At 40.7% G+C, this 15,881-nt stretch overlaps 1 protein-coding gene across 1 annotated transcript in view; it reads left to right on the top strand.

Moving 5' to 3' along the window:
• QPCT (glutaminyl-peptide cyclotransferase) overlaps positions 1–4,877 on the top strand; it is a 29,356-nt gene extending 24,479 nt beyond the window's left edge. Inside the window, exons 6-7 of the mRNA XM_061156307.1 lie at positions 2,141–2,257; positions 3,995–4,877. Coding sequence (XP_061012290.1) covers positions 2,141–2,257; positions 3,995–4,140 — 263 coding nt within the window. The 3' untranslated portion in view covers positions 4,141–4,877. The remainder of the gene's footprint in view (positions 1–2,140; positions 2,258–3,994) is intronic.
• The last annotated feature ends 11,004 nt before the right edge of the window (positions 4,878–15,881 follow it).

The following is a 15,881-nucleotide window of genomic DNA, read 5'->3' as shown; positions in this document are numbered from 1 at the left end:
TTTTTTTTTTTTTTTTTTTTTTTTAGTTGGAGGCTAATTACTTCACAACATTTCAGTGGGTTTTCTCATACATTGATATGAATCAGCCCAAAAGATACCCTTTAATGCTTCTTTTTTTAATCTGTTGTCTTTGTCATCTTCTATTCTCTGCCTTATATAGTCGTGATATTCTTTTAAATTTAGTACCATCTCTGCCTGTTTTCTAAAGTAATAAGTAAAGGGGATGCAAGAGAAAGCCAAAATCCTTCAAGAGTCACTTAAGAGAAGGTTTCAGTTCAGTTCAATTCAGTTGCTCAGTTGTGTCCAACTCTTTGCGACCCCATGAACCGCAGCACGCCAGGCCTCCCTGTCCGTCACCAACTCCCGGAGTTTACTCAAACTCATGCCCATCGAGTCGGTGATGCCATCCAGCCATGTCATCCTTTGTCGTCCCCTTCTCCTCCTGCCCCCAATCCCTCCCAGCATCAGGTTTAGTGACAACTAAATGGGAGTAGATGAGGCCAGATGAGGTTAGGCCAGGTTAGCCAAGGAAATAAAGTTATCTGTGGCTCAAGAGAGAGGCTGGGGGCTTGGAGAAGGAGAATAACTTCTTTCTCTTGTATCTCTATTCCATATACTCCTCCCTCTACACACACACACACACACACACACACACACACACACACACACAAAACAAATGACAAAAGATTGGCCTCAGGGAGGGATGAACATGAGATAGATGTTTATCATAGAATTCAGGCCAGGAGAGCCCTGCTTTTGTGGCAAAAACATCAGACTAAGAATTCTTTTCTAGCCACACAGACTTTTTGCAGTGGGGTAGGATAGTACTTTCTTCTCAGCAGTGGAGAAAATGCTGCTATCTCAAGTCACACTTTTGCCACAATGTGCCTGTATCCAGATCTAGAATATTGTGAAATAAATGTTTACCTGAACCTCAGATGCTTATCTTTGACAAATTTCAATTTCTAATTTAAAAGACTTGTTATTCTGGTATTAATATAAGCTTTTGGGGACACCTCCTTACAGCATGTTTTCCTTACTCTGAGTAGCCTCAAGAAATTGGGTTTGGCCTTCTGTCATGGGTTTGGTTCCCTTATCTCCTTGCTTCCACCAGAGTGAATTTATATCAGTAACTCACATGTTAACATAATTTTAACCCATTGTGTAACCCACTGAGTGGTATTTATATTCAAACTGTATCTCTAATTGTATAAGGAAAAGTTGTATATGAGATAAGGAATTATAATTATCAATAAACAGACGGGAATATTGTGGTAGTAAGAGCTTTTTTGATGTTCCTAAAATCATATTACATATGAATGCTTACCCTTTGGTCTAATTTTACCCTTTAAATTTAGCAATGAATATAACCAATCCTGCAAAGTTTCATTTGGTTGTCTTAAACTCTTCTTGTGATCTCTTTTCATCTTATAACATAGACTCATGTTATACGTAACTCATGTAACACATGAGTTCTATGTTACACTATGACAGGAGTGATGGAATGTAGGTCAATGGTTCTCAAATTTTAGTGTGCATTAGAATCACCTGGAAGGCTTGTTACACCACGGATTGCTGGACCGCACCTCTAGAATTTCTAATTCAGTCGGTCAGAGGTGGGACCAGATATTCTGCATTGCTGATAAGTTCCCAGGTGGTGCTGATGCAACTGATCATAGACCACACTTTGAGAACCATTGATGCGAGTTATAGTAAGTATCCCTTTTGCAAAGAGAGGTCACTCAGTATAGTACTTCATACCTATTCTGTCTAAGGATTCCCTTTCAAGCCCAGCATCTCCTCTTGAAACACTCTTTGTGCAGGGTTGAAAATCTGTAAGTATCTACACCTGTGTTTTTCCCCTCAGCTTCCCTCTGGTTTTCTCATTCTCCATCTCTCCACTGTTCTATTGAGTTTCTGACTCTGGGGAGTCAGAAAGCTAGAGTCAGAGGTGACTCCTCCCTCAGAACTAATCCAAAATGTCCACACCCCAAGTTCAGCTCAGAGGTTTATTTTTTGTCATGGGTGCACTACTCACAGTGTTTTAAGACCAAGTGCCAAGATTTCAAACTCATTTTGTGTTCTGACCATTGATTAGTTAAAAATACATGTTAATCTGCTATCTAATTATCATCTGCAGAACATGAACTCCGTGAATTAGGTTTGCTCAAGGATCACTCTTCGGAGAGGTGGTATTTCCGGAATTCTGGTTATGGAGGTGTGATTCAGGATGACCATATTCCATTTTTAAGAAGAGGTAATGTGTATATGTATAAATATGTATGCATGCATTCACATCTGTGGTTTTTTCCTATTGTATTCAGTGTATTTTATGTGCATTTTCAACAATCTAGAAGTGTGAAGAACTGTTAAATTTAATAGCTGATAAATTAAATCATTCACCAATCATCTCATGGCTTTTATTTTTTTCATGAAAGTCATTGTAAATCCCTGAAGAGACCTTTTTATTTTTCCCTACATGTAGAATATTTATCAATGCTCATATGCCTCTGACATCCTGCTTTCCCTTTCACAGACCTAGATTGTATTCTTATACTTTGTGTAACTCTGGTGTTTTCCTGCTAATAAGGAAGCAAAGGGCTTCCTTAGTGGCTCAGATGGTAAAGAATCTGCCTGCAATGCAGGAGACTCGGGTATGATCCCTGGGTTGGGAAGATACCCTGGAGAAGGAAATGGCAACCCACTCCAATATTCTTGCCTGGAGAATTCCATGGACAGAGGAGCCTGGTGGGCTGCAGTCCATGGAGTTGCAAAGAGTTGGACATAACTGAGCGATTAACACTTTCACTTTCATTTCATCCTTTCCATCAGTGTTGGAAATCTAAATTAACTCAAGAATTCTTACAGTAGCCATCCAATTCACCTCCTTTTGCTCTTTCCTCGTTGTTCTTTATGTATGAGCAAGTGTTATCTTTAAAAAATGTCAGTCAGATTATGTTACTTCCCTACCTTAAAGCTCTGTTGGCTTGCCATCATGTAGAGTAAGACCCGAAGTCTTCATCATGACCTACAAGGGCTTCCATTTTCTGACTCCTTTCTTCCTCTCCAGCATCACCTCCTACCTCTCTAATTATTGCTCTGACCCAGTCAGATCGCTATTCTGCAAGCAGGCCAAGCACTTTCCTACCTCAGGACCTTTGGGCTTGCTAATACTGCTGCCTAATCATCCCCAGATCTTCACACTGCTTACGTTCTCCTTTGTTGCATCTGTTTAAATGTTAGCTTCTCAAAGACCTTATTTTATTTTTTGATTTGATTTTTTTTAAACTGTATGTAATTTACATGTATTTTTGGTCTTCATTGCTGCCTTCAGGCTTTCTCTAGTTGTGGAGAGTGGGGGCTATTCTCTAGTTGCAGTGCCTGGGCTCCTCAGTGCAGTGGCTTTTGTGGCAGAACACAGGCTCTGGGGCACGTGGGCTTCCGTAGTTGCAGTGCACAGGCTTAGTTGCTCCACAGGGCGTGGAATCTTCTTGTATCCTTGGCAGGCGGATTCTTAACCACTGGACCACTAGGGAAGTCCAGGGGCATCCTGATTTTAAATCCCTCTTTCTTGGCCCTGCTCTCTGCCCCTCATTCTCTATTCCCTTATCTTGTTTTATGGTTCTTTATAAACCTTATCATTTTCAAAAATTATTTTTTGTATTTGTTTATTTGTTTCTTTCTCTAGTAAAATGTAAGTTCCATATGAACAGGGCTTTGCCTTTTCACTGATGAACCCTCAATTCCTAGAATAGGGGCTGGCACACAGTAAGTGCTTTATTATTATTTACTGAATTTATTAATATTTGTTTAATGAATGAATGGCTTTGGAGTATCAGGGTAAGATACAGGGAAGTACACAGAAGTTATTAGCTGAGTTCTTAGCTGTGTTTATACAGTACAGAGCTCCCACTTAGACTTCTTTGAAGAATGATACTTTCTAGCTTACTCATGGGAAATATGTATTTAATTACAAGTCATTTCTTTGTGTTAGGTGTTCCAGTTTTGCATCTGATATCATCTCCTTTCCCCGAAGTCTGGCACACCATGGATGACAATGAAGAAAATTTGGATAGAACAACCATTGACAATCTAAACAAAATTCTACAAGTATTTGTGTTAGAATATCTTCATTTGTAATATTCTGGTTTAGTTTACTGGTAAACTAAATATTCTGGTGATTGCATCTAGTATCATATTCAAAAGTCAAGGAATCCTTTAAAATAATCTGACTCTAGACAATGCTGTGTGGAAACTTCTATCCTATAGATTCTTTCTGTAGGTATCTTTGAATATCCTAGATTTATGTCATGTCCAAATTGCTCATTAATTTTCATCTAGTGATAAAGGGAAATGTAAGAAAAACTGAAGATACATATCTTTAAAAAAACTCCTTTAGATAAGAAACTATGAAGCTAAATCAGATGCATATAGTTAATATCATGGTCTTCTAAAATAGTATTTAATATGATGGTCAGGTGCAATGTGTAGCCTTAGTTTTATGATTTTCTTATACTTGCAAATCTATTGCATATAAAACAAAACAGAAATGCAGTTTGAGGACTCAGTCTCTTTGAGAAATCTTTGTATGGTTTATTTTATGGAAATTAAATCAAAATTAAATGCCATGTTGTGAATGTCTTTCTTTATATATAAATGAAAAAATCATATGATTTAAAGTATAGCTCAATTTTATTGTTTTACAAATTTAACATTTTTATTGTAAAATAATATAGTCAGTACAAAAAACAGAAAATGGAGAAAGTTAAAAAGCCATAATTTCATTATATTAACCCAATCATCACTCACTCTAATTTTTCCTCACATATTTTCAATGCAGTTTTTGTGTATTTATAATTAAACTCTATCTTCAATTTTTTTGGCTTTCTGTCTGTTAAATTATATAGTTACCAGACATTTATTTGTTGTTTTGATCTTGGGTTACGATGAAGACAGAGATTGTTGAATGTGCCCTCCAGAGTCAATATGAAGGTAACACAGAGGGAGCACAACAATTATGATCATTTCTGTGTATTGTTGTATAAATTATATGATAGTCACATTTGTTTAATTACTTATGACTAATTTCTTTGGGAGATTCATGGAAGCAAAATTGTTTGGGCTGGAAACATGTAAGAATTCATGGATTTTTCTTTAGCTATAGGAAACAGTTATCTAGAAATGCAAACTTGATCACAGTTAAACAATGAGACGATTGATCCTGCTATATACTAATAGATGAAGTTAATTGGGGGGTGCTGTCTTTCATGTGTTCTCTGTTTTGTGTGGACATTTAATAAACTTCACTGAGTTAATGTGCTGGGACTGGATAGGGTGTGAGACAAACTGAGTGGGAAAGCAATAGCAACCTCAAGGTCAATAGCAAAGACAGTCACTGGAAAAGGAATTTACTTATGAAAACATACTTTCCAGGTCAAGAAAGGGGCTAAAATATAATTTGTGTATATGACTTTATATAATTTTATAAAAGAATAGCCAGAATTATATACACTTATATCTAACTATGTCTGTAATTTCATGTTGGTGAATTTTATTTCATTTTAAACAATTTTTTTTACAAGTATTCATTTATTCTTAAATTTTGGCCCTGTCATGCAGCATGTGGTATCTTAGTTCCCTGACCAAGGATCTAACCTGTACCCCCTGCATTGAAAAGTTCAATCTTGACTACTCGACCACTGAGGGAGTCCCTGCTGAATTTATAGAACTGGATTTTTACAGACTTTATTTTACACAAATCTGCTTCTGAAATTATATACCGGGAAGTCGTGCGTTTGTGAGTTAAATAATATTAAGAACTAAACTTATTGAGTACTAACTCAGTGTCAGTGTTATAGGTGCTGCACATGTTTTTACCAACTTAATTCTCACAACAATCCTAAGGGGTATAGGCTACTATTTTTTTATGATGCTCAGATGGCTTCCCAGGTGGCGCTAGTGGTAAAGAACCCATCTGCCAATGCAAGAGATGTAAGCGATGCGGGTTCGAGCCCTGGGTCAGAGAGATTCCCTGGAGGAGGGCATGGCAACCCACTCCAGTATTCCTGCTTGGAGAATCCCATGGACAGAGGAGCCTGGCAGGCTACAGTCCATAGGATCACAAAGAGTCAGACACAACTGAAGCGACTTAGCACACATGCACGCATGATGCTCAGAATGGTTAAGTATCTTCTTCAAGATCATGCAGCTAGTAAGTGACCGTGCTGGGGCTAGAACCCAAGCAGTCTGGCACTACAGCTCATCCTCTGGAGCACTGGAGAGTACCGCCTCTTTATATGAAAAGACCTTTGCAGAATATCTTTAATACCTACACAATGCAACAATGGCGTCTTGAAATTTGGATAGGTTATTCATTCAGTCTGGCAGAGCATTCTTAAATCATTGCTGCAAGAGTTCACATGACAGTGTTAGGCTTCAGAGGTGTGTCATTTGTATGCAGAATTATTTCTCTGCCTTATCAAAGGCTATTTTTACATAAGCTTGGGTATCACAGAAATCAACACGAGTGGTTCCAGGGCTGGAGAATCTAAGCCACAAAGAAGGATTAAAAAAGGCTGAGTTTTCTGGATTAATTTTCAAATGAGTGAAAACATTTGAAAGGGGTTCAGGGAAAACACTTTTTAAATACCAGAAAAGAAATGATTTAACTGACAGATATTAAAACAGAACGAAAAGATGTTTTAATAAGGAAACTAAAAGTCAGTTGACAGTACTACATATATAATTATACACCTAAATGACAAATCGTATTTGAGGCAGAATGAAATAAATAGATCTGCTATAATCTTTCGGTGAACATTAGTTGAATTATTTTTAGAGGAGGAAGTTGGAGAATATGTTGAAATGAGATAAGAGGAAAAATAAAAACATAAGCAGATTAACTCAGGGAGTTTCCTTCCTTCTAAGTGGCATATTCTAAAATTCTATTGACAGAGTTTGTACTGATATGGGAAAAGTAATCATGATACCATAAAGGGAAACATTTTAAGGTATTAATCTTGATATTAATCCCTGAAATATGTTCTGTATAAAAATGCCAGTCAGAAATATCATTTTAAAAATCATACCTGCAAAGGCAGGTTTCCATAAACATTATGTTGTATTTGGAATTTTCCTATATACATTTTGGAGCATTTTACTGCCCCTAAGAGAACAATTTGTATGCTTTGTCTATTACTGTCAACCCTGCAACACACAGGGCTATTTTTCTTCTTCAAGAGAAATGAGTTCAAAGGAAAACATTCATAAAAGAGTATTCATAACCTTGGCATCTAAAAAAAATCATGAGTCTGTTATTGTAGCTTGAGGGTTGTGGCTGGAAGAGAAAAGACAGATCCTTCAAACTGCAGAAATGTTTTCGATGGTGAAGCAGTTGTCTTAAGAACAAAGCAGCCCATGCTTTCAGCTCCAACTCCAAATCCTTAATTGTTTATTCCAGGGAGCTTCTTTCTTCCATCAAAGAGGTGCATTCATTCTGATGCTGCAGCAAAGTCATGTGAAAACTCAGCATATGCTCAATTAACTTGGCTCAGCTGGAGGTGGTTACTTCTCACAAAGGAGAGAGGGACAAGACACAAGACACTTCTACTTCTCTGATGTACAGGCAGCCCCACAGGAAGCTTGGTCATGGTATATTCTGCTGAAAATGAAATCTGTTTCTTTACAAGCCCTAAATCTGAGGAATAAAGGTATGGGAATAAAGGACAGAAAGAGAAGATGAGGGAGACTGTTTATGGCAGCCATAATAATTTAAAGCAAAACTAATGTAGGAAATCTGGGGAAATTACTTAAATTTGCTGTTCATGATATGGGGCTGTGCTTTTCACAGCCAACCTTCTCACCAACTTTTGGCTTCAAAGATGAATGTACGAAAGATTGAGGTTTCACTCTTGAGTTTCAGGGCCACTTTCTGCACAGTCTGAAACACTAAAAGTCATTTTGAAGTGGTTTAACGTCCTCCTGTTATTTCTCCCTCTGTCTTACTTCTCTGACTTCTGTGGTACATCTTTCTCAGCCTTCAAATAGCTAACCTATCACTCTGTTGTGACGAGTGGGTCCCTTTGTGTAAATTCACTGCCATGTTTCATGGAAGGACTCAGGTGGAGAGGGAGAGGTCATTAGCTGGTTGAGCCAGTAGGGTGCTAGGGACACCCCTATTATCCTCCTCAACATGAAAATCGGCCACAGGGTCCTGGCATTACATTCAGCAGCAATAATTTATGGCAGTTTTGAAGACAGCTGACATGAAAGGACTGTCTGTGTCATGGCTGTAGCCTTCAGCCTGAATTTGGCTGGCGTGCTCACGCCATGTGAAGTCATCTTATTGTACTCATATTTCAAAGGCAACACATGGGACATGCCCCATTCTCCCAACATATCCATATTTGCCAGGGAGAATTTAGACCGTTTGTTTGAGAGTTAATATTAAGAGCACAGAATTGTTAAGAAGAGAAAAAAACTTGACTTAAAGAAAAAACAGACAAGCAAGCATGCAAACAAACAAAAAAACCCTATCAACCAACTGAACAAATTAAAACCCCACAAGGATTACAAAGGTAACATTAAAAATAGATTTTAAAACTGATGAATTATAAATAGTACTGAATACCTTGTTCTATTATGTTTAAAATTTTTTATGGGGTACAAGAGTTCCTTGGCAGGCAAGGATTAAACTATTGTGGTTTTGACTAACAAAGAATGACATGCAGTAAATTTTTTGAGCTAAAAGATTGACATGGAGAAGTGAATGAGCCTAGCTGACTGCTGACCGTCAGTTGTTATTCACTGTTATTCTCTAGCCATCCTTGCTGTAACACTTGGGAAGTAGTAAAACACATTTGTTTGTAAAAAAGGAGTGCATTCCCTGCACTTCCTAAGCCAGCTGCTCTTACTGGAGATGTAATTGAAGAGGTCATTTTTGATGGCCGCACAGAGTAGTTTTATACATGATTTTAATCCCTTATTGATAGATGAATTAAGGATAGGAAAAGATCATTACAAAATTTCAGGGATTTAAAATTATCTTTTTAGGAATTTTATTTTGCTGAATTGTTTCACAAATTTCTAGCCCTAATTCCTTTTGGCCTAAATGGTGTTCTAGGTTCATTCTTTACTCAGGTCTCTGTGCTAGGGACTGGAAAGCACTGATAGACTTTGTCCTGTGGGTCATACCTGCCCACAAAGCAGGGGCGGTGGGGGGGTGGGGAGGGGGGAGGGTTGCCCCCAACAAATCTCAGTGTTGGAGGTGGGGATGAAGTCTTTCTCCAAAGGAAGATCTAGAGAAAGGATGCTCTACAGATAAGAGCAACAAATGTCCACCAAGTTAAGCACGTGAGTTAGGTGACTTATGAACAATACTGCCTTTCTCTTGTCTTACAAAGGATGTGGCATTATAACGTCCCCCTAAAATGAAGATGTACTTGATCCTCCATCAAAGTTCTTAAAATATAGACTCAAAATCTTGGAAGAGGAGCACAGGTGTTAGAAGTGTGTATTATGCCTCTTACCACCAAACCAGGTCCATTTGCCTTACATGCAGCAAGCCAAATACTGAGATGCTGTAGTTTATAGCCAAGAAATCCCATTCCCTGAAGGCGAGGGTGTTGGGGTGAAGTGAAAGTCGCTCACTAGTGTCCGGCTTTTTGCGACTCCATGGACTGTCCATGGAATTGTCCAGGCCAGAGTACTGGAGTGGGTAGCATTTCACTTCTCCAGGGGATCTTTCCCACCCAGGATTCGAACCCAGGTCCCCCGCATTGCGGGCAGATTCTTTACCAGCTAAGCCACAAGGTAAGCCCGAGAATACTGGCGTGGGTCGGCTATCCCTTCTCCAGCGAATCTTCCCGACCCAGAAGTCGAATGGGGGTCTCCTGCATTGCAGGCGGATTCTTTACCAACTGAGCTATCAGGCAATTGGATAAGCAGAGCGTCTTAGGCATGGGGAGACGTGATTGGAGGTCAGGAAAAGATGAAGTAATCGCTGTTTTGCGCAGGCGCATCTGAGTTACATGCCTCTGCCTATTCAGAAAAGGAGCATTTAGCTTGATGGGAGGGTGGAGTTTTCCAGCCCGCCGCCCCCGCGCCCCCCTCCCCCCCCCCCCCCACCCCTCTACATCATATCAAGAGACTCTTCATGGGGCACCCGTGAAGGCCCAGTTTTGGGGGTGGTGGTCCCAACCAGCTCCTGTAGCCTTGCAAGTTCCTGTAAAACGACGAACTGTGTGAAACTCGGAAGGTATGTAGTTAAAGAGAAAAAGAAAAAAATAACTAAACGAGCTTTATCAACAAAGGCAGTTTATGAACCATGGGGTTCTGACAAGCTGTTCCTTTATCTGTTGTTCTGTAAGACAAGCTCAGGAATTTCTATTAGTTATCAGCTTCTGTTAACTCTATCGGGCATGCTTTCACTTCAGGCTTTAAATATCCAGATTTAGAAGCTGCCTAATCCAGCTGCTCATGCTTCCTTTCTTTGCAGTTGGATCCTAGTGTTGGAAATGAGTGTTTGTCATAGAAAAAAGTCGCTGTCCCTAAAATCAGATTTTCTTCAAGATCTTTGTATTTCTTCCCCAGACCTATATTGCAAGCTGACAGAGCTTCGAAAGTTACATTTTGGCTACCTAAACTTATTAACATTTCCTCTGGGCAGGGAAGGCAGAGGGATGAGAGTATCTGAGAAACCAAGAAAAATTGAGAATACTTAGAAGGAAAGGTACACTGCTTTGCTGTAGGAGGCTGGCAGTCATGATAAACCCTCATCCAGACGCTGCCTGAGGCCAGAAAGACTGAAACTGGTGATGATCCGGGCTGCAGAAGGAAGGGTTTGTTAACTCATGGTGAAAGTCTCAGTCCAGCAGTTCTCAAAATCAAAGCGTTCAAAGCACTTTGATGAAATAGATGTTCCTTATACCCCTCCTCAAAGGCCCATAAATGTTATCAGACCTATGTAGGAGGGCCAGCCAGGTCATCTGTCTCCATCAAAGTCATTATCAGACTGGAGCATGAGTGGAGTCTGAACTGAGATTGTTCAGGGTTTGAGAACAAGAGACTAGAATTTGAATGTTTTAGAGCTGAAAAGGGCCTGAGAAATCATCTGCTCTGTGGTTTTCACCCTCAGCTTTAGATTTTACCCTGGAGGTGGTGCTGCAGAAAGAGCTCCTGTCCACAGTCATGCCTTTGTCTCAGTAGTACAATGTGCTCCAACAGATTTTTAAGTTGTGTGTATGAAATAGTAGGACCCTTTCTTTAGAGATCTCACATGGAACCCCAAACTCCAGGTGATGAGGTTGTTTCCTACCCTCTGTTCTAGACAGTGTTCCTCCCTAGGGACGGGGCAGAAGTGGAATCCTTGTGGTCCCATGGCCTCTCTCTTCTTCCCATTCCTCTCTACCAAACTCAGTGAGTTTGTTTTGGGCTGAAAGTGATGGACAGCAGGATTTATTATAAACATTTTAAAATCAAGAGATTAAACTCTGGTAACAATGGAATTTCGTTCATTAGTCAGTATATAAATCAGATTGTAGAGCTGATGCTTTAAAGGTATTTCCCTGTTCTCAGAGCTGCAGACTTGAGTTCCTAGACATCATTTCTTCCTGAGGGCAATTTCAGCTTGTTGCCAGTAAGGATAAAAGGCAGGACTCTTGCAGGGGTAATAGGGTACAAGTCTCCACTTGTAGGATGCTCTGGGTTACTGAGTCTGTCTCTTTCCCCGGATTCTATGCCTCACCTTCTACATATAGCTGAGCTCCCACAAACTGCATGACACCCTGACAGTTTACCCCAGACAGGCTGGCTTGAATTTCTCTCATGCTATGATTTGACAATGTTGGGTAGGGTGCAATCTGTGGGGATCTGTTTGGACTGGCGGGTCACCTCTGGACATGGGGTGTATCAAAGCAGCAGACAGTCTGCCCATCTGGGCCATTTTCCTGCGATCAGGGCTACTGCTCTTGGCTGCTATCAAACCTACATGGTAATTACATGGAAAGCGCTTGAAATGGCTGGGTATCAAGTGCAAAGGAAAATGCTCTCAGAGGTGTGGAATTTATTTGCACTGATCCAGGGAACTGAAGGAAAAAGTTATTGGAGAACAGAATATTCTTGGTCTGTGTGCCCAATAAAATTGGAATTTGTCTTACTGCATCTTCCTGGTTCTTCTCCAATCCGGTTGGATCTGTCCCAGGTTCTTTTGCTGATTGCTCTTCATCAGCAATCTGGTTAATATCGACAGGCCCAGGGCTCAGCTGTGTTGGTCCTCTTTTCTTCTCCATCTCTCTTAGTTCATTCTTGACCTCATTCAGCTTCAAGTCTTTACCTAAGAACTAATGACTTCCAGAGCTCTCACCTGCCTTCTGGTCTCCCATATTCAACTGCCTGCTAAACAGCTCCAGGTCACATTCAACATGCCTTCACCGAACTCCTAATCTTCTCCCTGCTTACCTGCTCCACCTTCTTCCTCTCTCTAGCTTCATTCTTCCTGTGGTTGAGCCAAAAACATTGGAGTCACTCTTGATTTCTCACCTTCTTTCACATATCCAGTTAGTCAGGAAATAGCCAGTCAAATATACTTCCAAAGTACATCTAGAATCCAGTCACCTTTTACCACCTCCATTGGTGGTGTACTGATCCAAGCCATCTTTGTCTCTTGCCTCGGTGACTGTAAGAAGCTCTCATCAATCTTACTACTTCTATCCTAACCCTGACAGTCTATACTCAATGTAGCAACAAAAATGATCCTTTAAGGAAGTAGGTCAGATTGTGTTACCCTTCTATTCAGAACTCTGCAATAGCTTCTTATTTCACTCAGGAGTAAATGTCAGCGTCCTTACAGGGGCCTGCTTGACCTCCTGTGATCTGTCCACTAACTCCACTCTGACCTCACCCCTGACCAGTCTCTCTGCTTGCTTGCTGGAGCCAAGCTCCAGCAACACTGGCCTCTTTGTTGTTTCTGGAACATGTCAGACTGGATTCTACCTCAGGACTTTTACATAGGCTGTTCCCTCTGCCTGGAGTACTTTCCCTCTAGATACCTTTGTGGTTAATTTCTTTATCTTTTTCCAAGCTTTGCTAAAGTACAACTTTTCAGTGAAGCATTTCTTGACCCCTCTATTTAAAATTTTCATCTTGTTCTGTCCAGTGTTTTCCTTTATCATCCTCTAACATACTGTCCAATTTATTCAATATGTTTGCCTTTTTATTGTCTTAAAATGTAAGCTCCACAAAGGTGGGGATCTTTGTTCATTTGAGCAGTGCCTGGCATACGGTGGGTTTGTTAAATAAATGAATGAGTGAAATCCAGTGAAACCAAGGACAGTCTTACAAGGCGGCCAAATGAAAGGTGAGCAGCAGAAGCTGAAGAGCATGGGAGTCTCAGGTGTGGTTGGGGACCAGAGAGATCCAAGGATGTAATCAGAGCCGATGCTTTGGGCTAGAATGGTCAATTCAGGAACCTTCTGGGGTCTGCTGCATGGTCCTTGATAACAAGCTAATCTGATTAAAAGAACAATCAGTCATCCTATTAGTTAGTCCCCATGAAGAGACCTGACTTGTAGATTAGTGTTTCTTCTCACCTTGGTTATTGGAAGGCTACACCATACTTCACAATGCAAAATAATCTGATTCTTCATTAGAATATGGAAATAGATACTTGTTATATAGTTTATCATTCACACAGTCATACAAAGTGGAAGGGAAAGTGAACATTTCAGAGGGAAATGCTGCATTCATAGAATTGCAGCTGGAGTAAACTAAATGGAGATTGTTTTGTGGTGAATTTTATTCCCATGCGTACTAGGTGTGTAAGTTGACTTTTAAGTTGTTTGTGACCTTTGCATATACTACAGCCACTTCTGTCACAGCCTATGGGCTGGGGTACAGTACCAAAGAAGTGACAGTGATGCATTGATGAAGAGCAAGTCATTTGACTGTCTCAGGACCACAACCCAGAGGGATGCTCAAACCCAGCTTACTTTTCCTGTCTCTAGTCTCAGACCCTTGGATTCTGGTACTCTGCTCTTTGATAGCTTCTCCTTGCACTTGATGCTGCATTACCCAGTGGATATGGTGACTATAATTATCAGTAGCATCCCCTTCCACTCTTAAGGTACCTACTTAAAGTGATCATTTGGGGGCACCTCCTACATCTAGGGCTCTGATTGGCTGGTGACCTTGGAGCCCCTGCTGGTGGCCTCTCTGCCATTATGCTCCCCTCCCATTGGCTTTGGCTGTGGTGAAAACTTGATTGTGTGAAAGTTCACTTTCCCCAGAAGTTTCAAATTTTCACTCGGTTCAGAGTGTGTAATTTGGCCATTGAATAACAGGGTGGATCCAGAAGTTTCTGGTTACGAGCAATAGAGAAGCAGAGCTAACTGAGGACAGAAACCACAGCCCTGTTCTTGGGCTTGGGTGACCAGGAACCACATTAGCTGGCAGATTGTGGAAACGATCTTGGTGTTCTGTGAAGTGAAGTTTGTGGTGTGTTTGATGGTTGTAAGGGCAAGTCGTGTCCCTTCCCTGGGTCCTGTTGCCCTCATCTGGTGCAGTCATGTAGACTGTAGTTCACACGCCACAACTAGAGATCCTGCAACTAAAGACCTCGCATGCTGCAGTGAAGACGGAAGATCCCATGAGCGCAACTAAAGCCTGGCACAGCCAAATAAATAAATAAAAATAAATACTAAAAAAGTAAACTCTAGGGATTCACCCTAATATTCTGGTGGGTCCCTTTGGGTGCTAAGATGCTATGCAGTAGTACGGTATGGTGTTAAAGAGCCCAGCCTTTGGAGATTGAACTAAATCCAAATCCTAGCTCTGTAATGTAAAAGCTGTTCAATTTTGAGCAGGCTATAAACTCAGTTTTCTTTTGAGTAAAATGGGTGTGACACTCACTCAAGCTTTTTATGGTGACTAAATGAAACAGGTGAGAAAAACACCTTGTGGAGTGTCTGCCACATGATCACTCAGTCAGGGGTGTTGGTCACTGTGGCCTTGGTTGTGGTTTGCATATGATATTTTCAAAACACATGATCTTATGCAAAGCTCACAGCTGTGGGACTTTAGCAAGTTGGCTGTTGTCAGTTGTATTTTATCAATAAGAAAAGTGAAGTGCAAAGATGTTGGGCAATTTCATGGAGCTGGTGTGTGGGGAAAGCCTTGCCAGTTATGCTGGGGGAAGCAAGAAGGGCGTCGGTTGGACATTCATTAGGGAGACAGAGCTGCACTCACCCACCTAGCAGGACAGACCTTCAATAACCATCATTCATGTAAGAAAAACTCTCCAGAGGTAATTGCAAAGGAGAGCCAGTTGTAAACAGCCTGATGATGAGCCCAGAGAGAACAGAACACTTTCTACTTTTCAGACAATGAAATAACCTCATACTCTCATTCTGTTGTTCCACTGTCCAGCCACATTGCAGTGTTGGATGTTGCTTACGTCATCATGCGGGTCAGACTGCTTCTCATTGTCTCTCTGATCATAGTTTTTGAGATCTGAGTGTCAACTCTTCACCTCAGATCTTCACTACTTTCCATCTATCTCTTCTGGGGCCCCTCACTTAAAATGGCATTGAAGTTCTTTTTCCTTTTTAAAAAATAGTTTTTAAAGAGAATAGATCTTAAATGTTCTCACAACACACACACACACACACACACACACACACACACACACACACACACACATTTTAATTATGTGAGGTGATAGAAGCATTCAGTTCAGTTCAGTTCAGTCGCTTAGTCGTGCCCGACTCTTTGCGACCCCTTGAATCGCAGCACGCCAGGCCTCCCTGTCCATCACCAACTCCCGGAGTTTACTCAAACACATGTCCATTGAGTTGGTGATGCCATCCAGCTATCTCATCCTCTGTCAT

The sequence above is a fragment of the Dama dama genome, chromosome 11, assembly GCF_033118175.1.
Source record: "Dama dama isolate Ldn47 chromosome 11, ASM3311817v1, whole genome shotgun sequence".
NCBI lineage: Eukaryota > Metazoa > Chordata > Mammalia > Artiodactyla > Cervidae > Dama > Dama dama.
The sequence above is the reverse complement of the archived record's forward strand: the minus strand, read 5'-3'. Positions and strand labels throughout refer to the sequence as shown.